The sequence below is a fragment of the Vitis vinifera genome, chromosome 14 (genome assembly GCF_030704535.1).
Source record: "Vitis vinifera cultivar Pinot Noir 40024 chromosome 14, ASM3070453v1".
Classification (NCBI taxonomy): Eukaryota; Viridiplantae; Streptophyta; class Magnoliopsida; order Vitales; family Vitaceae; genus Vitis; species Vitis vinifera.
In genome coordinates this window covers 6,207,557-6,232,159 of record NC_081818.1, presented here as the reverse complement: position 1 = coordinate 6,232,159, position 24,603 = coordinate 6,207,557, and the positions used below count along the sequence as shown (strand labels likewise).

Sequence of the window (24,603 nt, the reverse complement as noted above, 5' to 3'; positions counted from 1 at the left end):
AATCAACCATATCTCCATCTTCATCTTCATCTATTAGTAAATGAGAAGGCAAGGTTCTAGAACTTAAAGTTATCCCCCTCGTTAGTGATATTATGCTTGAGCTTGCTTTAGCTCTAGCTTTAGTATCAAACTTGACCCCCTTAGCTCCAGTACCTCTAGCAACATCACCCTATATCAAATTATCATCATCAAATACAAAATCATCTTGTGCATCTCCATGAGAATCCTCATATTCCATTCTTCCTATCAACCATTCATTGCTATCGTTTATATCTTTCAAGGAAATTGGGTCAATGGTGTTACGTTCATTGTATCTTCTCTTCAAGGCTCAATTATACTTAATGTATACCAAATCATTCAAGCGTTGATGATCTAACATATTTCTCCTCTTGCTATGAATCTGCAAAAATTCATAAGCTCATAAATATATTTTAAAGTTTTAACTTGTAAGTTGCATTCAACACTCTATTAGACTATTACTTGTAATTATTTTGGTCACTTACATTTTCAAAGATGCTCCAATTCCGTTCACAACCCGATGCACTGCATGTTAAGTTAAAGACTTTCATTGCAAACCTTTGCAAATTTGAAACTGAAGCTCCATATGCAGGCCACCACTCGGTTGTAGTATAGATATTAACAACTTAGTGAAACAATTAACCTATTTTAGCAAAAATACAATCTAATAATTTAAATAAACAAAACTAAATAACTAACCTGATGCTCTAGTCTTCCTTGTCTTAACAACTAACTCATTCTCGAATAGTCCTTGGGCATTTGTATACAAACTCACTTCGGCCATAACTTTTTCTTGCTTAACAGGGTCTCTTGTTAGCCTTAAGATGCATTTATACAAATCACTCATAATCTTTGCATCATGCTCTATTTCTGGTTTATCATAGAAGAATTTTGGGTTCAAAAAGTACCTTATTGCATGCAAAGGTTGATGAAGCTGAATCTCCTACCTCTTATCAATGATTTTGAAGATTTCTTTGTACTTCTCTTCATTTCTATTTTTTATTTATTTATCAGTAAGTAATATGTGTATTCAAAAGAGGCGCTAAAGAAGCAACTCAAATAGTTACAGTATAGAACAACTCACCCCCTTACAAAAAAACCCAAGCCACTATGAAAGCACAAAAATCCTCTTCTTTACACCCATTCTATAATATCTATTGTACTTCTCTTCATTTTCATTAAAACTTCTCACAATTGTATCCTTAGCTCTATTCATGGCCTCTTAGATGTATCACATAAGAGCTTTCTTTTCACCATCAACCAAACGAAACACACGAACTAGGGCACCCAAAACCTTTAAGCAAAACACAATTATGTTCCAAAATGAAGGCATTAGAACTATGCTGGTTATAGTTTTCCCCTTCTGCTCTTTTGCCCATATACTATCTGACCAATCTGAACTTGTAAACATTTTCCTCAAGTTGTTTTTTTGTTCATGCAATAGCGATAATGTGATGAAAGCAGTTGTAAATCGAGTTTTAGTAGGTCTAAGCAATTCCTTTTGTCCAATAAACCGCCTCATCATGTTGAGTAGCCTTGAGCGATTATAAATATACCTATTTAGTGATATAGTCCTCTCCAATGTCCTCTTGATGTTTGGTAGCTTTCCAATATCTTCCAACATCAAGTCAAGGCAATGTGCAGCACATGGTGTCTAATACAAATGCAAACGCTTTATTTATAACAACCTCCATATGTGACACTGTAGATAATAAATTTACATAAGTTCTCAAGATAAATAATTCAAAATTTAAAAGTAAATAAAAATTCAAGAAATAGTATTTATTACTTGTCATCATATAACTTGAGTGATTATCTGTTATAACTTGAATAACATTCTCCTCGCCAACTTGCTTTACCCATTTGTCAAGTAACTCAAACATTTTTTCTCATGTCTTAATCATTGAAGAAGCATTAATAGATTGCATGAACATGGTTCCCTTTGAACAATTAACCAAAAAGTTCATCAAAATTCTCTCTTTCCTATTGGCTTATCCATCCGATATAATTGAGCATCCATTTTTTTTTCCATTCCACCATATGATCTTTCATCAAATCTTTTGTGAGAGCCAATTATTTCTTAAGGTTAGTAATTATTACCTCATGAAAAGTTGGTCCATTCATACCCACACCATATTAGCCAATAGCCTCAATCATTGATTGAAAACTCGGATATGTGACTGCATTAAATGGAATAGCAACCTCATACATCCACTTTGTGATAAGCATGCAAGCTTTTTCTCTTGCTTCCTTTTTATAGGCATTATTGATGGTAGTTTGATTCATCTTCCCACTCCTTCGATTTTGAACAACTATCTCTGCATTAGGAGTGAAAAATGATCCATAGGACCTTTTTGTCTTGGTTTTTTTGAAGAAAACATCCGACCACCACTTTCTCATCGGTTACTACCTCCACTAGAAATGTTGGTGATATTCATTAAACTATCAATCTCCTCACCAAAATCTTCATATTCCAAACCAAACAAATCTTCATTAACATCTTCGCTCCCCATATTCATTTGCATTTTTTTACTTTTCTTGGAACTCATATACTCTTCCATTTGTTCTTTAACATGTTTCAGATATTTTCTACACTTTTTAGCTTTTCTATATCCACCAACAAGATGTTGTTTGTGCCTATATATGCCTCATTTGGCTAGTTTATCACAAAAAATGCATATGATGATGTTCAAATCTTTTTCATTAACCAAATGAGCATACTTTCATTCCAGATCTTTTCTTCCATTTGCACCATAGTCCACTTGAGTTTCACTCTCATTATCCATCTTGTAAACAAATTATCTATACTATAATAAAATAAGTATAATTAAATTAAGAAAAAAAAATAGAAAAAAAAAATATGCATATCACATTAACAAAAAAATATGTCTATGAGTGTTTTTTGTTTGTTTATTTTTATTTAGTAAAATTTTCATGTCAAAATACAATATTTATATATATATTTTTTAAAAGCCAATGAGAGTTATGAGACAAGAATGGGAAAAAAAAAAATGCAAAAAAGAGAAAAATACCGAGATCTTGGAAATGTACGTGACTATTTTTCCTCTATTTTTCTCCTATTTTTCCTTTTCTTCTTCATCTTCTTCACTTCTCCACTGCACAGCTGAGGTTAGGGTAAGATTTGGGAGGGGTGTCGGGTTGAAAACAACTAGAAAAGGGGGTTGGAAGGGAAAACAGGGCCAAAACGGTGTCGTTTTGACCTGTTCTTTTTAAAATAAAAAGGGCCGATATGATGTCATTTTAGTCCCAAAAAACCAAAAAAATAAATAAATTAGGGCTTCTCTGCCCTTTGCACCCTGATGCCGAAGAAGAAGATAATGAGAAGAAGAAGAAGAAAAAAAAAAAAAAAAAAAGAGAAGGAGAAGAAGGAGGTAGGTGATTGAGGCATATCTGGGGACCGCATTGCGCCTTGCACACCTAAGCAATGCCTTCATGAAAGGGCGTTGCGTCACCTAGTGCGTCACTTAGAGCCTAGGCGCGCCTTTCACAATTATGGTTTCAAATTACTTTTCAAATTACTAGATTCATTAATGAATCAACCTATTAAGTCTCACTTAATTTGAAATCCATCTGCATGAGAAATTTTAAAAATAATATTATATGCAAAAAAAAAAAGACTAGTTTGGATTTGAGAATTTTTATGATCATTCTCTAGGTTTCAAAAAGTAGCTCCTATGCAACAAAGCCAACCATTTCTTTGTTTATTATTGTGACCTACATTCTATATATTTTATATTTACACCTAAATTTTATATATAAAATGTATTTTATATTTACATGTTTATTTTATGTTTATACTTAAATTATATATATATTTTAAAAAATAAACAGTTAAAATAAAGTTTTAATAATTATATTGATTTTAATTATTTATTTTCAAATTCCATTTATTTCTTTTTGAAAGTATAAAAATCATGAATAAAATACAAATATAATAATTATACATATATATTATAAAGTAGATAAATTATCATTTTAACATTAAATTTATTTTCAAATTCGATAAATTATCAGTTTAGTATTAAATGAATTTTCAAATACCACATATTATAAAATGTTACAAATTATTCATTCATACATTAATTTCTTCATATATCAATTATAATATATCATATATAATATATGTATTATTATTATTTATATCATTTTTAAGAAGTTTTCTAATATTTTCATAAATTTTGATCAATTTTCATTCTATCGATATTTTGTGTTAAAACATGTTTGACTCAAACCTAACCCAAATGACAAGATCGATGTGTCCAAATCATACCCATACTTTATTAGAATATTATGAAGAATAATTAGAAATGTTTTGAATTATATGTAAGAATACAATACCGTCTACGGAGGATAATTCAAAAAAATTATTTTTCATATTTAAATTCTAAAATAAAATTTTTGAGCCACGCTTATCGGGGTTTGTACAAAGGGAGCTAGCCTACGCTTCAATTCCAAGTTCCAACAAAGGATTCGCGAGTCCATGTACAATCTCTAAAAGCAGCACAAAAAAAAAAAAAAAAAAAAAAAAACTCCCAGAGGGAGTGCGGGAGCCGTCTCTCACGCCCTGCTCACGTGCCAACACTCTCCCAACACCTCTGTCTCTCTCCAGATCTACGCATCTGTGTTCGTCGTCTTCGCTCTCTCCATGCCTCTCTATTCACTCGCAATTCATCCAAAACCCTAACCCTAGATTTCCATTCTTCACCCACAGAATCCCCAGAGCTTCAGAGATGGCCTTCATGGCGGTTCTGGAATCTGATCTGCGCGCTCTCTCTGCTGAAGCTCGCCGTAGGTACCCCGCTGTCAAGGACGGTGCGGAGCACGGCATATTGAAGGTTAAGGGATCGTTTTCACTATTTTTATTTGAATTTAGAGTAATGAATGCATTTTTTGTTTGTTCATTTAGTGTCAGTGTTGTTTTGGTTTTGATTGAATTGAGCGTCAACTGTTGTCTGTATTTGAATGTTTGATACATGTAAAATGATGTTTAGATTATGCGATTGTTCAACATTGTCGAAAGATAAAATGAATGACTTAGTTGAGCTGATTCTTTTTCATGATATTCAAAGTCTTGAAGATCACGAGCTTAAATTAGTTGAATTTGGCATTTTTTGTTTGAAAAGATTTAAATGCTCCATAATTGAGGAGATAGAATGGAGGAAAAGACAAATAGTAAGATTTTGAGTCTTCACTTCTATCAACGGAAATGGTTGTGTTAGGCTAAATTGAACTGAAGGTATTCAATTAAGCAAAATGGTTGTATTAGGCATGTTTAGTGGGATTCTCTTATTATTATGTCATTGGATCATAAATAGTGAAACCTCTTTTCATCATTAATAAAATGTTTAAGACTCAGAAATGTGGACTTCATTTTATTCCCCACACTTCCATTGTAATCTGAGCATAAGAGGAATTTAGGTTCTGTGAAATTCAACTGTGTCAGAGCTATGAATTCTATGTTTAATTTGGATTTTGAGAATTTCAAATTCTATTTTAAATTTGCACATAGTAATATACTCATAGTGCACAACTGATGAAATGTGATGCTGTGGAAGATTGGGATAACAGAACAAATGTAACTGTTGATTCATTTTTTTTTTTTTTTGGGAGAGCTGGGTTTGAAATTATTTGTGCTTTGATGTGAATTTGCAGCTTCGTTCACTGTCAAGCCCTAGTGAAATTGCACATAATGAGGACATACTACGGATCTTTCTGATGGCTTGTGAGGTCAGAAATGTCAAGCTGAGTGTTATTGGGCTTTCCTGCTTGCAAAAACTTATATCTCATGATGCTGTTGCTCCATCAGCTTTGAAAGAGATACTCTCCACACTGAAAGATGTAAGTTCGGATTGCCATTGGTATGAACAAAATGCTAGTTGCTCAATCTTGAATGGATTGTGGTGGATTGGGATGCTTTTACTTTGGAGTCACAATGCTTTCTTTTTGGTTACTCTTATTGTAAATTAAAGTGTTTTTAGAGAAATAGGGTAAAGCCCAAATAGATGTAAAGCAAGAAGCAAAAGACCTTGACATCCACAGAAGCTAAAATAAAGCTAAAAATCGAGAAAAGAAGATCCTTGTATTAAGTTGATGTCATATAACAAAGATATATGAAGGATTTCTTTTGGCTTATACATCAATAACTCTAGTTCTTAGAAGATCCTTCTATTCCTCTCTTTTCAGACACATTTATGAAGTCATGAAGTGCAACTTTGCAAGTAATAGGGCTTCATATGGCTTTTGAAGTTCTTGCTTTGTAAATGAAGTTTTTATGGCACAAGGAGAAGAAAATTGGGCAAGTAGATGAAAGTGACAATATTTTAGTTGATTGGGGGTTGCCATAAATGAGAAGTGTTAGCAAATGCTGCCAATTGGAATATATTTTCTAATGGCACCCACCACATCAAAATATAAGTTAAGATTATTGTGATTGACAAAAATGCTTGAGTTGTTGAGTATTGCCATGAGGATGGTTGGGGCTTGATGTAGGAACATTCATGAAGTATGGTAAGGTTAAACCACCTTAATGCATTAAAGGTAGAAACTGTTTCAGTATTAGATTTGATTTCCAATTTTGATTAGGCTTTTATTACATTAGTTTCCTACTTTATTTGTACTTCCTTTATATATATATATCTTTTGATTAGGAATAATGATTTTTCTATTATGTATAGAAATAGGATTAACTCTATATATCCCAAAGAATGTAGATAATTCTTCCTTGATTGTTAATTCCATAAAAACAGTTGTTTAGAATATATCTCTCTTGAATTTTATTCCAAGATGTATGTTTTTATTGTCTTCTTTGTTACTTCTTTCCCATTCTTTTTTGTTGCATCAAATTGGTATTAGAGCAAAGGAAAAACCCAGATCTATACCATGGTTGGATGTGATAGAAGTCGTGGTAGAAGAGGAACCTAAAACTAGCAAACAAAGATGATTGAGGTAAGGCAAGTTATTAAGGATTTCTCATGGGCTGTGCAAATATTTCAATAATGTGAATAGACCGAAGCTTATATGTGGAGTCTGAAGGCAACCATAACCCCTTGTACTTACTGGAAGGTAGTCATGAGGATGACACCTTTGAAGTAGTAGAAATCCCCTTTCATGATTCTTGACAACGAGATAACATAGAGTAGAGCGGGTTGGAAGATAAATCAGTCCATGTACTTGATTTGAATGGGGGAGGAACCAAAATTGAAGTTGCTGAATTTTTTGGGACCATGCATCATGCATGCTGAAGATTATTTGGATTGTGAAGCTAGTTTCAAGAAGTACTTTTAGTGGTATTCCATGGCTGAAGAAAGAAAGATGCTTTTTTCTAAAGCTTGAGTTGAAGGGTACTATACTTAAATACAGGAAAAGAAGTCCCTCTCATGAAAAAAATTGCTATATTAATTGCAGAATGCACCTCTAGGTTTGATAATCTCTTTATTCTAGTTGGTTTAAATGAGAGTAATAAACAAATGACATGTTGTTACCTTGCCCGCTTGAACATCAATTAAAGATGAGATGAGAGTAGTTCTATTTTTCAACCTAAAGAATGCTTGACAATATGCTTTGATGGCTGAAAAGGTGTGACACTATGATGCTAGACAACCTATATCTGTGCACTTGGATGGTCTGTCGCATTGAAATATAGTTGCTGTCCAGGATGTTTTGAGTGATCAAATAGCTAAAAAGAATGAGCAAGGACCTGTTAGTGGCTGTCCTTCATACCCCTGAGATGGAAATTATGGTGGCTGACTCATTGATGGTTTGGAAAATTCACCCATGATCAACCCCAACGCAATTGCCTCAACTGATTCATTATTAGTTTAGGAAACACAAGCAAGCCCTTAGGGGAATGTTAGGGATGCACCTATGAGCAGAATGAAAGAGCCAAAGTGTCCATTGATCTTTAGGAAGATCTTATAAAGGCTCAAGATGATGTCATGGATGAGAATGTAGATGGGTATTGATATATTTTTGAGTTTGAGAACGGAATTGCACAGGCATTAGGACTTGCAACATTTGAATACATTGATAAGAACATTCTGATAAAGAAGAAACTGGATAGATAAGAACATCAGTCAAAATGAGGCTGATGTTTTATGGGGTTACGAGACAAAAAGAAGACCTCACTAAGAAGGAGAATGAGAAGCAAATTCTGAAACAGAGCTTATTAAGAGTTCTAGCCTGAATCTCAAGGAAATGATAGAGGATCAAGTGTAGATCTCAAATTCAGAGTTGCCACCTGAGGAAATGGTTCCCAGAGGTTCTCAGTCAGGATGATGCTGATCTGGGAAGCATGTCACATAGTTTGATATCCACCAAGAAGTCTTACTTCAATGAGAACATATATCAACTCAATATACTTTTAGTAAGTAATGAGCTAGGGAAAGACAATAATCTTAAGGAAGCATTCTGTAATATGAAAAATAATGCAAAACTGCTCACAGCAAGGTTGTTTTAGGAGTTGCATATCATCATAGAAGGCTCTCTAGCTAGCAAGCTCCAAGGAGAATGTAAGATTGGAAAAGGACTAGCATGAAGAAGGAAATTTCGTACGTAGTGTCATTACTGAAAAGATAAAATATGGTTGAGGCAAACCCGGTTAGTGGTCATTGATGAGGATGATTCTGGGCATGGCTGAGAGCTGCTATAGGGATGTTGCTATTAAGCTTTAGTGACATATGTCATGCCATGTCCCAATTGGAAGTGGGGAATGTTGTAAGCTATGGGGGGGGGGGGGGGGGGGGGGACATAAAGTTAGTCCATGATTTTGATCAATCTTTTATTGGATAGATCGGGATCAAGATAATCTCTGATTACACAATTAAGCAAGAGAATTCTATTAAGGATGAACCAATGGTTGATCTATTGAAGTATTTGAACAACATGCTCGATGTTGCTGTTGCAGACACTCAACTCCCATCTAGACAAAGCCCACTTCAGCAGCTTCTTTTGATCATGGTGTATGGTTAGTCCTTTAGAAAGGTGAATTGGAAGTGTTGCATTAAGGAGCTCTTGAGTTGAAAGCGTATTGTCTCATTTATGTTTCTAGATAGCCCACAAGAGTCTCATGGACCTCTAGGAAGTATCATTTCAAGGTCAAAATATCAAACTTTCTAAGCACCTAGATCATTCACTTTCCCTTACTACATCACATTGAAGAACATCAAAGCACTTTCAAGGGCCCTTGTTGATTTATTAAGACAATGGTTGGGTAAACCAACTAGTAAAGTATGTGGATTGCTAAGGAAGAATTAAGAGAGACTGATTCTACAATACATGCTGAAATGGAATTTTTTTTTTCATTATTGTTGAGTTTTTCGTTATTTGAAGGAATTGATGTTGGAGGATTCAAGAAGTATGCTAAAGTCAAACCACGTCAGTGCATTAAAGATAAATGTTTTTTGGTATTAGGCGTTCATTTTGATTAGTTTTTCACATTGTTATATTTTCTATTTTGATTAGGTTTTTATTACATTAATTTTCTCTTTTGTGTTTTCCTATTGGGAATAATTCAATTATGATTAGATTGTTTTTCTATAATATTTAAGGAAAAAGGAGTTGACTTAACCATATTTTCATTCATTGTGTCTATGTAATAGATTGTGGACATTATTTATTTATTTATTTTTTGATGAGTAAAGCAAGAGAATATTATAAACAAAAGATGCCTACAAAGCACCCTATAGTGCAGGCCTATAAAAAAAAAAAAGCACCCTATAGTGCATAGGACATATACAACAAACACCTCAAGGTGCCTTCAAAAAAGAGGGGTAACAAAAAACAACAACCTCCTCAATACAAACCCAACCAGTCCACAAAATCTACTACAAACAAGGGACTAGAATCAATTGATCATCTATTTTACATTGCTTGGTGACTTTAGGTTGTGGCATAGACTATTTATACCATCAGAGCTAGATTAGGTTTCTCCAAGAAATGTAAGTGACATGATATGATTGTTTCTTTTATGGGATTCAAGAGTACTCTTTGAGGTATAACACTTTAGTGTATTGCTTCTCTCACATTGATTTGGATATTTTAGGGAGAAAGAAATGAAGGGTTTTTTTAGTACTATTGGAGTGCTGTGGATTATTTAGGACCAAATTTATTTTTATTCTTCTTTTTAGGCCTCAGTTAGCAAGGCATTTGATCCCCTTATGGACTTCATCTCTTGTGGGTTCATTTAATTTAAATTAAATGAATGTGGCTTGGGTAACCCAAGTTAGTTAGGCATTGGAGGGGTGATAGGAGACAAGTTTTTCAGTGGTGAGGGCATTTTCAAAATTTGAAGGAGAGGATTTTACCATTGAGGCAGAGATTTTAACTCTTTAGAGGGTTTGCTTTAGGTGAGGGCTCTTTTTCCTTCTAGCTTATGGGTAGAAAGGGATTCAACAATTTTGATTTCTTGGTTCTCTAGATCAGAGAGAGGCTTTGAAGGTATAATGAGTGGCTTCATCAAATTCTAGACGTCAATTCTGATTTAAATTGTTCTTTCTCTTGGTATCCTTGTTCAACTAATGATGTCATTGATATTTTAGCAAAAAGAGAAGCCAAGATCATGTTTTATCCTTGTGATGTATAGCTTTCCTCTTGTTCCTATTTCCAAACTTCACTCTATTTTCCTTTTTGTATTAACCTTGTATATTCTAGAAAGATTTCTTTTCCTTTCTTTGTACTTAAAAAATTTGTAAATGATTTTTTTTTCTTTGGGAAAGAAGGTGGATTTGTAAAAAAAAAGAGGGATGGAATCGGTTGTGATATGTACCATGAGTTGATTCTTCACGAGCTTGAAATTTGTGTCATCACTTGAACAACTCAAATATTGTACTGTTATAGCTTTGGAACAACAAAAGAAAATTCAATAGACCACTTAGGATATTATCTGTCTTTTTCTACATAGTTCATTAACTTTAGGCCTTTGGCATAAGCTCTTTGGTATATATAGCCAATTTGGTTTAGGTGCCGTTGAGGAGTGTTGGAGATATGATGCTTATCTCTTTTATAGGATTGGGGTTTTCATTGGGAGGTAGGACCCTTTGGCAAATTGCTTGCCTCACTATTATTTGGATTATATGGCATGAGAGAAATGTTAGGATTTTTTGAGGATCGATGGAGAACGGAAGAGATGTTGTGGGACCTAATTCATTTCTACTCCTCCCTTTGGGCCTATTGTTTCATCACTTTTAGGGGAGTTCTACTTAATGTTATTTAGCTAAGTTGGCTTTCGGTTTGTAATTCATAGTGGAGTATATTCTTACTTTGATTAGGTTTTGTATCTTGAGAGAAGGACCCCTCATCCTTCTCTCTTTCTTCTAATCCATAAAAAATTATCTTTGTTTCTGATAAAAAAAACCAACATTCAGTGTGTATCTATTTGTGTATGTTGATATAGTTTTAGCTAATGAATTGGAGTCATAGCAACATCTCATCATCTTTACTAGGGTTTATAATGTTTTTTTTTTTTTCTTCTTCTTTTTATGAGAAACCTAATAGATCTTTTCTATTAATTGAAAAGAACAAGAAGGACAAGATATCCTTCCACAATGTACAAGTTTGGATCAAGACTAGGGAATGAAATCCTTTACATGGATCCATATAGCTGAACAAATAGGAGAAAAACCAAAAGTGAAACAACATTTGAAACATACATTTGATATACTCAAGGAGGCATATAATCACCAACAAAAGATACCAGTCGTTTTGCTACTCTTTTAGCTAGCCCATCTGCTTGCTGATTAGCCAAGTGGGAATCCATTGAATAAGACATCCCAACTCTATAAAGATATCGAATGTTTGGCACAACTACCTATCAAGTCTTCATGAACCTCTTTCCTTTTTAACTACCCATGAGATAACAACAACAACATCCCCCTCCTCCACAAAATTGGACAAACCCAAAGCTTTTGCTTCTACAAGGCCCTCCAACAGAAGGTTTGTAGGTAGTGTCTGGTCGGTTAGGAATAAGGAGTGGGCTATTCTTCCGGCATGCGGGGCTTCAGGAGGGATTTTGATCATTTGGGACTCAAAAAAAATGAGAGGTGAGGAGGTGGTAATAGGATCCTTTTCCGTCTCAGTCAAGTTCTTGTTGGATGGAAGCGGACCATTGTGGTTGTCTGCAGCCTATGGTCCAAACAATCCCTCAATTAGGAAGGAGTTTTGGGTGGAGATGTTAGACCTTTTTGGCCTTACTTATCCCTCATGGTGTGTTGGAGGTGACTTCAATGTTATAAGGAGAAGATCAGAAAAACTGGGGGGATCTGGAGTCACTTCCAGCATGAGGGATTTTGATGGTTTTATAAGAGAATGCGAATTACATGATCCCCCATTAAGGAATGCCTCTTTTACTTGGTCAAACATGCAGGAGTCACCAGTGTGTAAGAGATTGGATCGGTTTCTCTATTCAAATGAGTGGGAGCTTTCCTTCCCTCAAAGCCTTCAAGAAGTACTTCCTAGATGGACATCAGATCACTGGCCGATTGTCTTGGATACTAATCCGTTCAAGTGGGGACCAACACCTTTTAGGTTTGAGAATATGTGGTTGCAACATCATAATTTCAAAGAGAGCTTTAGCAGTTGGTGGAGAGAATTTGAAGGAAATGGTTGGGAAGGTCACAAGTTCATGAGGAAGTTACAATTCGTTAAGGCAAAATTGAAAGATTGGAATAAGGATACTTTTGGAATGCTTAAGGAAAGGAAAAAAACCATATTGGATGAAATAGCTAACATTGATGCCATTGAACAAGAAGGGGCTCTCTCTTCTGATCTTGCAGCTCAAAGAGTTATAAGAAAAGGGGAGTTAGAGGAGCTAATTTTAAGGGAAGAAATTCATTGGAAACAAAAAGCTAAGGTAAAATGGGTTAAGGAGGGGGATTGTAACTCAAAGCTATTTCATAAAGTGGCTAATGGGAGACGTAACAAGAACTTCATCAAATTCTTGGAGAATGAAAGAGGTTTGGTGTTGGACAGTTCCGAGAGCATCATAGAGGAGATATTACTATATTTCAAAAAGCTCTACTCGAGTCCTCCTGGCGAGTCATGGAGAGTAGAAGGTATTGATTGGTCCCCTATTTCAGAAGAGAGTGCTTCTAGGTTGGATTCCTCTTTCGCCGAAGCAGAGATCTTTAATGCCATCTTTCAGTTAGATAGGGATAAGGCGCCGGGGCCTGATGGTTTCACCATAGCAGTATTTCAGGACTGTTGGGATGTGATCAAGGAAGACTTAGTGAGGGTGTTTGCAGAGTTTCACAATAGTGGGATTATTAATCAAAACACTAATGCTTCCTTCATAGTCCTTTTGCCTAAAAAGAGTCAGTCAAAGAAGATTTCGGATTTTAGACCTATCAGTCTGATCACTTGTCTATATAAGATAATAGCAAAAATATTGTCAGGGCGTCTAAGAGGAGTTCTAAGAGGAGTTCTACAAGAGACCATCCACTCCACTCAAGGTGCTTTTGTTCAAGGGAGACAAATTCTGGATGCAGTTCTTATAGCCAATGAGATTGTGGACGAGAAAAAACGATAAAGGGAGGAGGGAGTTGTGTTCAAGATAGACTTTGAAAAGGCTTATGACCATGTGAAATGGGATTTCTTAGATCACGTGTTGGAGAAGAAGGGTTTTAGTTCTAAATGGAGGAGTTGGATGAGAGGTTGTCTGTCGTCGGTCTCTTATGCTATTCTAGTGAACGGTAATGCTAAAGGATGGGTCAAGGCATCTAGAGGTTTAAGACAAGGTGACCCTTTATCCCCTTTCCTATTCACTATTGTTGCAGATTTGTTGAGTAGAATGTTGTTGAAAGCTGAGGAAAGAAATTTGCTGGAGGGCTTCAGGATAGGTTGAAATAGATGTAGGGTGACCCATCTGCAATTCGCAGATGATACTATCCTATTTGCTAACCCTAGAGAGGAAGAATTGCAAACTCTTAAGAGTTTATTGTTAGTGTTTGGTCAAATCTCTGGGCTTAAGGTCAATCTTGACAAGAGTAATCTTTTTGGCATCAACCTTGATCAGAATCATCTTTCTAGGTTAGCGTTGTTGCTTGACTGCAAGGCTTCAGATTGGCCCATTCTTTACCTGGGTCTTCCTTTGGGAGGGAACCCAACTGCTTGTGGATTCTGGGATCCATTGATTGAGAGAATCTCTAGGAGATTAGACGGATGGCAAAAGGCTTACTTATCTTTTGGTGGTAGGATAACTCTCCTACACTCTTGCCTTTCCCATATCCCTAGCTACTTCCTTTCTTTGTTTAAGATTCTAGCTTCAGTGGCTGCAAAAATCGAGAGGATGCAAAGGAACTTTCTATGGTCAAGGGTTGGGGAAGGTAAAAGAGATCATCTTGTTAGGTGGGAAGCAGTGTGCAAGCCGAGGGTTATAGGGGGTTTGGGGATTGGGAAGATTCCTTTAAGGAATCGTGCTCTTCTAGGGAAATGGTTGTGGAGGTTCCCTAGGGAGAGTACATCTCTTTGGCATCAGGTCATTCTTAGCATATACGGGACACACTCAAATGGTTGGGATGCCAATACTACAGTTAGATGGTCACACCGCTGTCCTTGGAAGGCCATAGCACAAGGCTTTCAGGATTTTTCCAAGTATACTCGGTTTATCGTAGGAGATGGGGAAAGAATTCGCTTTTGGGAAGATTTATGGTGGGGGGACCAAATTTTAAAAGACCAATATCCAAGACTATTTCGAGTAGTAATGGATAAAAATATTCCAATATTTTCAATCTTTGGTTCGTCTCGCCCTTTCTCATGGAACTTTAATTTCCGTCGTAATCTAACCGATTCTGAGATAGAAGATCTAGAACGCCTCATGCACTCTCTAGATTGTATGAACTTATCCACTTCCGCTTCAGACACGGGATCATGGTCCTTATGTTCTTCAGGTTTGTTCACAGTCAAATCTTTCTTTGCAGCCCTGTCCCAAATGCCTGATTCATCTCCATTTTTCCCCACTAAGTTTGTTTGGAAATCTCAAGTTCCTTTCAAAGTTAAGGCCTTTGTCTGGCTTGTGGCTCATAAGAAGGTGAATACCAATGACTTGCTATAATTGAGGAGACCCCACAAAGCTATTAGCCCTGACATATGTAAGTTGTGTATGGAACAAGGAGAATCAGCAGATCATTTATTCCTCCATTGTTCAGTGACATTGGGGTTGTGGCACAAACTTTTTCAGCTAGCCAAGATGGATTGGGTTCCCCCGAAAAGAATTTCAGACATGATGTTCATCAATTACAAAGGATTTGGCAAGTCCAAGAGAGGGGTAATTCTATGGCAAAATGCGAGTATAGCGTTAATCTGGGTTGTGTGGCGGGAAAGAAATGCTAGGATATTTGAGGACAAGGCTAGGAATTCAGGGAATCTTTGGGATTCCATTCATTTCCTTGCGTCCTTTTGGGCGTTTTGTTCAGCGGGTTTTAAGGGCACCCCCCTTAATGTATTACAACTTGATTGGCTATCAGTGTGTAGTTCCAATAGTTCCAATGGGACGGCCTAGTGTATTGTTATTTTTTCATGTTGTTTAGTTTTTCTTTTGGAAGGAGGATTCCTCATCCTCCTTTTGTACTTCTTTTTCTATCAATATATTCTTGCGTGGTTTCCTATCAAAAAAAAAAAAAAGCACTACAACCTCGGCCTTAATAGCAAATCTATCACCTATGGGTTTAGAGTATGCTTTCATTACTGAACCTCAATGATCTCTAATCACACCACCAATCCCAAGTTGCCTTAGGGTGCCAAAGCACATTCAATCAAAGTTCAATTTAACTACTTTTTCAATTGGTGCTAGCCCTACTTCCAAAGTGTTTTTGGCCAACCTCCTTAACTTCCAAGGGTGAATGTAAAAGAGTTGTGAATAAAGAGCTAATTGAGAACAAGCCTGAAGAGGTCAAAGACAAAACCCTTACAAGGGTTTATAATCTTATTAGTCGAGAGCTTTTATATGGTGCAATTTGCACCCTACACTAAAGCTAGGGTAATCTATAACTCTCTGTTTATGTATACGTGTGTGCTTGTGTTTATTTGAAGTTATATATGTATATACTTATATGTGTACCTATGTATGTATGTATGTGTGTGTGTGTGTATGTATGTATATACTTATGTATTTATGTATGTTTGTACTTATGTGCAGTGTGTACTTATATATGTATATGTATATATTTGTGTTTGTGGATATAATTTTAACTAATGAATTGGGCTTGTATCGACATCTCTTCTTGTGTACTTCATATTATAATTTGATTAGTTGAAAGCTTCAGTTTATGATCTGTGACTCTCCATTTACAATTTATTGATTAGTTAAGAGGCTCTTTTGAGGACAAATTAGATTAATACATTTTTGAAAATATTTATGGATATTATTTAATTCTGTTTTGGATAATTCTGGGATATTACATCTGTGTTGAAATTTCTTAAAGAAGTGTCATCCAACTAATGTTTGATTAAAGTATTTGTGAAATGGTTAATGTATGATTGGTGCTTACAAGTAAGACTTTCCCATTGAAGAGCAGCTTATAAGGGATTATTCATAATGTATCAATTTTCTTTTTCTTTTTGGCTATTTTTGATGAGATATGTGTTCTCCCTCATAAGCATTTACATAATTCCAATTCTGATCTTCATGACCAATTTAATTTTCTACTTGAAATCTTATATTGTGTCTTTTTGTCCCCTCTCCAGCATGCTGAAATGGCAGACGAGAGTGTTCAGCTCAAGACCCTACAAACGATACTAATAATATATCAGTCGCGTTTACATCCTGAAAATGAGGTGATCAAAGTTATACAATTTCATTTTCTGCTAAAAATCGAAGTATTTGTTAAATAGTGGTAAGAGTTCATACTATATATGCCTGGAATGTGTAAACTGACTGTTAATGGTGTAGGCAAGCTGAGCCAAGATAAGTGTTAGACTGTTCAAGATTGCTTGTTTGCATTTAGATCAGGCTTGTTTGTTTGCATTTATATCAGGCTTGTTTGTTTGCATTTATATCAGGCTTGTTTGTTTGCATTTATATCAGGCTTGTTTGTTTGCATTTATATCAGGCTTGTTTGTTTGCATTTATATCAGGCTTGTTTGTTTGCATATATATCAAGCTTGAGCTTGATATCAGGCTCTAGTGGAGCTTGGCTCAAGTAAGCTTAAGCTTGGCCAAACATTAGTAAAACAAGCTCCAAAAGGTTACTTAAGCTTGTATTATATGGGCATTCCTTTTTATTTTTATTTTATTTCTAGATGGAGTATATCTTCCCTTATAGTAATTTAATTTTTTTACTATGACATGTTTTAAAAGCCTATACGATTTGTTCTTTTGCCTATCAAAGGAAAAAAAACAGAGAAATAGAAAGATTCTTCAATTCTTTATCATACCATTTTTCTGATTTATTATCTGGTGATTTCTCAAAGTGATCATTAGAGTGAATTTTTTACTAGGTTATATAAGATAATTGCACATCATTGCCTCTAGTGTTCACAAGGCTAATTGAAGTTGCTTGATCTTGACTTGTTAAGAAAATCAAGCTTCAAACTTGAGCATGAACTTGGCTAATTTGATTAGCAAATAAATTTATATGAAAATTTTCATGAGTTGAGCCTGTGCACACGTGGTTCATATTTCTACTCCACTTACTGAACTCAAATCTGACACATGTTTTGTTTTTGTCATCTCTTTGATGTGCAATATTCTTCTCCATCCAAATCAGATATCCAATGTATATGTCGTTCAGTTTCTTAAATCTATCTTAGAGCCACAGTTCAATCTCATCTGTTCCAGTGGGAAGAATGAGGGGCGTGAGTTGAGTTGGACTTTTCATGCCTTAGCCCCCAGGATTGAGGAGTGTTCTGTTGTCGATGACAGCTATTGTCCATTTTATGAGTGTAAAATCTTTTCGGCCTACTTGAAATATATCTGATAGTGATTCTAGTTATTGATATTCATTCTATTGAACTGAACTGAAAATGCTGACTTTTTCTTTATGAGGTCCTTTGTAGACCAGATTTGTTAGACAGTAATCTGCCACCATAATCTGATCAATATTTTCCTTCTAATTGAAAACATTCTGAGACAACAAGCTTCTTGCAATTTGCCTTAAACATGTGATAGATAACTTGGTACGAGTTGCTCAATTTTGTTGCTTGCATATTATTCCTTTAAAAATTCTTTCCTTGTTAATAAAAATTTATGACATAGACAAAAGTGATGGTTTGTGAAGAATGTTCTCAGACCAGGATAACTAAAGCATGGATTTGGGTTCATTCAGTGCACCTCCAGTTTTTTTTTCCTTTGCAGCTTGGGGTATGGAATCTTTTGGGCTTAACTCTTGTTGTAAATCTCAGGATAACATGGCTCAAGGTCTTGGTATCTGTCTACGGCTTCTTGAAAACAATCGGTCCTCTGACAGTGTGCGGAAGTAAGTTAAACTGTTACCAAATGATATTCAATTGAGAGTTACATTTCGTCTTTTCATTATTGACTGCTCTAACATGATAGAGATGTTACCCTTATTTTTTCTCAAGACTATTTGATAATATCTTTCATGTGAGTCATTTGCAGTACTGCTGCAGCGACCTTCAGGCAAGCTGTAGCCTTGGTATTTGATCACATGGTTTGTGCTGAATCACTTCCACTAGGGAAGTTTGGTTCTGGGGGTTACATCTCTCGTACTAGTTCAGTTACTGGTGATATTAATCGCAATATCAACCGCTCAGAGTACGTAAGCTGTTGCAATCATTTTGCCATTATCCACATTCTTTGTATCTCTGATTGTCTATCTAGCCAACATTTTGCTATATCTCACATGTGGTGTGGGTGTGTCATTTTTTGTGTTCCTGTGTCTGTTTAATCAGTATTTTGGTATATTCAGATGCCAGTGATGGTGGGTGTGCATACTTTATGTAGACCTGCTTATTTGTCTGTTCTCCAAATGAAATTTCAACATTTAACAGGTCATTGGAGTATGAATTTATCTCTGGACGGCCATCATTAATGAGGGAGACTCTAACCAAAGCTGGAAAGCTGGGGCTTCGTTTGCTTGAAGACCTGACAGCTCTTGCTGCAGGTGGATCTGTATGTGCTAATTTGAAACTATTAGACTATTCTCTTAACCAGTCCCCACATCTGGTGTCCATTGCTTTGGTTGATGTTTGGAGCTGTATCAAATTTGTTAATTGTTATCATTTTTGTTAATATTTCCTTGTAGAACTAGTGAACTGTCTTCTCTAGCCGGATATATTAGCTGGTGTTGATACTCTTGGTTCCCTTAGGAACTTCTTCATATTTATTATTAGTTCCATTTGTCAATCCTGTTTACCAATCATGATACTGTTTATAACATATAAATGACATTTCAGTCTACATATTTTTTAACTGATGGACAATGTATTTACCTTTATTCTTCAGGCAATTTGGTTACGTGTCAATTCTATTCAAAGGACGTTTGCGCTTGATATACTTGAGTGAGGAATCTGTCTCTGTTTATAAGAAAAGAAACCTATCTTTGCTAATATTTATTTTTTTGTATCCTTTTAATTTTGATTTTGGAGTGTCATGATCATATACCACTCTCAGGAAACTGATTTTCTTGCAATCTTACAAATATTGTTTCCTCTTGTACTGCTTTTTGAAGTTTGACAGCTTGAGTGTTGTTTGAAATATTTTCCTTAATATTCATTTTTTTTCCTTTTCTTTTTCTTTTTTTTTTCTTTTTGAATTAGAGAAGTCTGTTTGAAGAGAAGCTGACTTATACTTAAAACACTCTAAAATTGTGTTGACTCGATGATATAAACTTGTAATTATATGCAAACATGAGTTCTTGGTTAATGGTATTGGGGAGGTCTATTTGATGGAATTCCTTCTCAGTTTTAACACAAGCTTGATGAGTTGTGTTTGCATTGCGCTAATTTGACTGAGGATGAAAAATGCTGTATGCACTCTACTATGTTGTGGCTAATGTTTCCTAGCTAAATTCAAGGTCAGGGATTTAGTCTATTTACTCAAAAAAATTTATTGATGGGCAAATTATCAAAATCCAAGTTGAATTTTATGTTGAATTTGAAGTTGAGAGAGAGTAGATTAGACTTAAATTGGTGTTGAAAAATGTCGAATGCATAACTTTTGTGGTAGCTCTTCTCCTCTATATTTTTTTCCTTTCCTTTTCCCTTTTATGTGGCTGCTTTGTGAAGCTGTATTTTTGGCTTGTGTGGCTGTATTCTTCTACTTCATTATTCTCTGCCTCGTACATGATTTTGTTAAATTCTTGAACTGTTTATATAATAGATGTATTCTTCTTGCTCGCAAAAAGGTTTTTCTTTTTCCTTTTTAATCAGCTGTTGTATGCAAATCCATATGTATGAATTAGTTTGTTTCTGATGAAGAAAATGATGTGCTACAGTGATTGTCCTGTATATATAAAAGACTTTGGGTTGGACATAAATATATCATTCTCAGCTGAATCTCTGAAGCCATTAATGTTATTTAGTACATTCCACTGCTTCTGTTCAGAAGGAGGTTTTATCTGACAACTTGATCTTGTCTGTGTACTGAATAGGGTTAACACTGAGGAGACTGGCAATTTCCAGTAGCGATTAAATGAATAAGTTCGTTTTTGATAAAGAAAATTATGTGCTACAGTGATTGTCCTGTATATAAAAGACCTCTGGGTCCTGTGTACTTTGGAGCACTTGTTTTGGCACTCATTTTATATAATACTCTCTTTATTTACCTATGAAAAAAAAAGAAATTTCCAGCTGTGATTAAGAGATTTTAACAGAATAAATGCTAGAATGATTTTTGTCATGTGTTTCCATGGCTACTTTTCTTTGTTGTTTTTCTTTCTTATTGTTATTGGAAAACTGGAAGGGCTAGTGTTTAGTTGGACTTACCTTCTATTTAGATTTAGATCTGTGGATTCCGTTCTTGGGTTCAACTGCAGTGGCAGTTTGGTAGTAAGTGGCCTAGCCCAAAGAATTAATTTCCCTTTATTTGAGGTTGAAGAAGGTTTAATATGATTAAGATTATGAAATTATGAAACTTCTGAGAATGAATAAGTTTATGAATTTGAGTATCTATGAGACACATTCTAATGGATGGGGCGCCAATAATATAATCAGATGGTCACATTGTTGCCATTGGAAGGCCATTGCACATATTCTCCAAGTTTTTTCTATACACTCGCTTCGTGGTGGTTGATGGGATCAAAATTCGTCTTTGGCAAGATTTGTGGTGGGGGGACCAACCTTTATGCTTACAATTTCCAAGACTTTTCAGGGTCACCACAACTAAAAACCTTTCCATTTCAGCCATCTTGGGTAACAACACTTCTTTGTCTTGAGATCTTATCTTTCATTGCAATCTAACAAATGTGGAGATTGAGGATCTTGAAAGACTAATGCCCTTACTTTCTCATGTTCATTTGATTCCTTCTATTCTAGATGCAAAAGATTGGGTATCGTCTTCTTCAAGAGTTTTCTTAGTAAAATATTTTCTTTTAGCCATATCCAATTTTTCATATTTTGTTCCGTTTTACCCAACTAATTTTTTTGTGGAAATCAAGAGTCCCCTCGACCTTTGCCTGGTTAATGACACATAAGAAGGTAAATACCAATAACATGCTACAGTTGAGAAGGCCTTTCAAAGCTCTTAGCTTTGATTGGTGCATCCTATATAGGAGGAGTAGTGAGACGGTTGATCATCTCTTTTTACATTATCCGATTGCTTTGGGATTGTGACATAGGGTTTTCTCATTGGCAAGGATGGCGTGGGTTCAACCAAGTGGTATTTGTGATATGATGGTCATTTCCTTCAAGTGTTTTAGGAACTCTATTAGAGGCAAGACCTTTTGGAGGATCGCGTGTCTTTCTTTGTAGTGGACTGTGTGGAGAGACAGAAATGCTAGGATTTTTTAGGATACTTGGAAGACACCGGAGACGATGTGGGATTTGCCTCATTTTCCTGTTTCTTTTTGGGCTTATTGTAAAGACGTTTTTAAACCCTACCCTTTGAGTGTAATTCAACTTAGTTGGCTTTCGATTTGTATACCTTAGGGCTAGGTCTACAGGGTGAATAGTTGTTACACTTGTATATACATCCTTTTATCTATCAAAAAAAAAAAAAATAGCCCCATTGTATGGTGGAGGTTTACTTAATTCTTTTTTATCAGGTTTGTATTTCTTGAGGAGGATTTCTAATCCTTCCCATGTTCTATTTATTCTCAATTAATACATATGTTTATTTCTGATAAAAGAAAAAAAAAGATTATTCTGATCAAAAAAAAAAAAAAAAAGATTATGAATTTGGAATTGACATTGGGAATGAAATTAGAAGTGTTTACTTGCTGGAAGTGGCAAGAATTTCATAGTGAAAACAAAGTGCAATGACACCTTATGCAATGTGGGCAGCCACCAATGTAAGCTAGGGAACTAAAGCAATGGAAAAAATAGAATAAGTTTTGAGGATATGGAGCTAGCATTTCCAAAGTTAAAGCATGTGGTTTGGAGGATGTGGAACTCTTGGTCAGTAGCTGTTTCTTGAGGAAAAAAAAAAAAAAAAGAGAACCTGTGGCGTCAACAAGACTAAACAAAGAATGCAGTACCAATTGTCCAAGTGTCAGCATGTATCCTTTTGTTCAAATGTCTGAAATTATATTCATGGAGTTGTCAAAGTTGCATCCAAGACTAATCTGACCATAAAACCACTTCATTCTAAATAGAAATCTTTTAGTTACTAAAGTCATACAGCTGAATTCAAAAGACATTTCATTTTATGAAACTTCCATATCTGTTACTTCTATGAATTATAGGTTGCTATTTCTTCTCATGTGAACATGTTTATTATATTTACCATAGTAAGCATTGCAAGGTTTTGGATCAAATCCAAGGACATTTTCAATTGGATATGCAGAAAGCTATATCTTGCATGCCTGTTGAATGCCTGTTTTACTGTCATTTCAAGAGAAATAAATTCTCACAAAGGACTTTTCTAATATGTAAAGACAAAGTTTTGTGCTACTACTCAACCAAACATTAGGATTTTTAATACCTTGATTTAAATTTTCCTTGATGTTTTGTCCATCTTCAGGTTTGTTCTGTCCAATTATGTAGTTGTCTTCAGAACCTTGGTTTCATATGAGCAGGTGATCATAAAAATTACTTGGATCAAGTCTTTTCTGTTATTTTGTTTGGGTATGCTAGTAAAACTTTACAATTGAAAAGATTGCTTGGATGCTCAACAGGTCCTACGTCACCAGATATGTTCGCTTCTTATGACTTCTCTTCGTACCAATGCTGAGGTATTTTCTCTTGTGAAAAATTAAGTGTTACTGTCTTATGAAATCTGTTGATCCATTGAGGACTTTTATGTGGTATCTTTAGAATCCCCCTTCATTATATTTTACATTGAATCAGGTTGAAGGAGAAGCAGGAGAGCCTTCTTTCCGTCGCTTGGTCTTGCGGTCTGTTGCCCATATTATCAGGCTTTACAGTTCCTCCCTTATCACTGAATGTGAGGTATTATATATTGTTGTTCCTTCATTGATAAAATAACACATCTAAGATAAAATAACACATCTATGCTGGAAAGGTTGTCATAATGCAGGTGTGTTTGTCATTTCATTTTTGAGTATCTAGTTGCATCTTTATATTCTCCAGGATCAGGATCAGAATCGGTTTTTTTTTTATGAGTAAATTAGGAGAATATATTAAGAGCGCATGCAAAATGGTGCACTAAAGTACACACATAGTATACAAAAAAGGCCACAAGGTAAACACGAAGGCAACCGCCAACCCCCCTTACATCAACCACCCCCCCAGAAATTTGTACTGACCCTATCAGGGATTCAAGAGAACCCAAAAACAGAGAAACACCCCCAGAAGCACAACACAGTTCCCCCTGAACCCAGCTGCAACCCATTTCCTTCACCAAAAACTTAAAGCGAGATGGCATTCTCACAAAGTGAGTGGTGACTCCCCAGTGCTCCTTTCCCTTCCCCTACTAGTGAGAGGAGAACTTTTGTAATTAACTGAGCATTCTAGCTTTCGGATTTCCCTCTCAAAATGGGATGATGAAGGAAGAATCCTCTTTCCCCCTGAGACCTTAACCCCATGCCCTTTTTTGGACTCCAATTTCCTTAGAAGGGAGCTAATTTCTTTTTCACATCCAGCAACTGGCATCTCCAAGTAGTTGCTGAAATTGAGCAACTTACAGGGAAGGCTAACAAGATCCTCCCCCACTGAATTGCAACCAGGCTCCAACTCCTCAGTCATGACTACCAACTCCTTTCCTGAAGTACCATTTGCAGCACTCCCTGAAAACTCCAACAAATTACCATCTTGAAGCAACATCTTTAGCAGCCGACATTCTGAGTCCAAAGACCCCAAAGGTGATAGGGAAGAAGAGCCAGAAAACCTGTTAGCTTCCGCCACGAGGGATTCGTCAGTGAAAGCGACACGGGAACACACTGACACCGACGCTGGCAGCAACTCCTTCCCCTTGCCCACAGCACTATTGCACCTCCACTGCTTAGTCACTTGGGCCTCTACAGAAAACCCACTCCCTTTGAGAAGCCCTGATGAGCC

At 35.7% G+C, this 24,603-nt stretch overlaps 1 protein-coding gene across 3 annotated transcripts in view; it reads left to right on the top strand.

Moving 5' to 3' along the window:
• Positions 1–4,561: 4,561 nt before the first annotated feature.
• LOC100264068 (uncharacterized) overlaps positions 4,562–24,603 on the top strand; it is an 85,819-nt gene continuing 65,777 nt past the window's right edge. For 2 of the 3 annotated variants that reach the window (XM_059742465.1, XM_010661648.3), the window contains exons 1-10: positions 4,562–4,874; positions 5,692–5,877; positions 16,714–16,803; positions 18,370–18,443; positions 18,587–18,742; positions 18,979–19,099; positions 19,433–19,488; positions 23,108–23,162; positions 23,262–23,318; positions 23,434–23,535. In XM_059742465.1, the coding sequence (XP_059598448.1) occupies positions 4,770–4,874; positions 5,692–5,877; positions 16,714–16,803; positions 18,370–18,443; positions 18,587–18,742; positions 18,979–19,099; positions 19,433–19,488; positions 23,108–23,162; positions 23,262–23,318; positions 23,434–23,535 (1,002 nt within the window). In that variant the 5' untranslated portion in view covers positions 4,562–4,769. Of the gene's footprint in view, positions 4,875–5,691; positions 5,878–16,713; positions 16,804–18,369; positions 18,444–18,586; positions 18,743–18,978; positions 19,100–19,432; positions 19,489–23,107; positions 23,163–23,241; positions 23,319–23,433; positions 23,536–24,603 lie in introns of those variants that run through there. The other variant, XM_019224901.1, reaches the window with a different exon arrangement.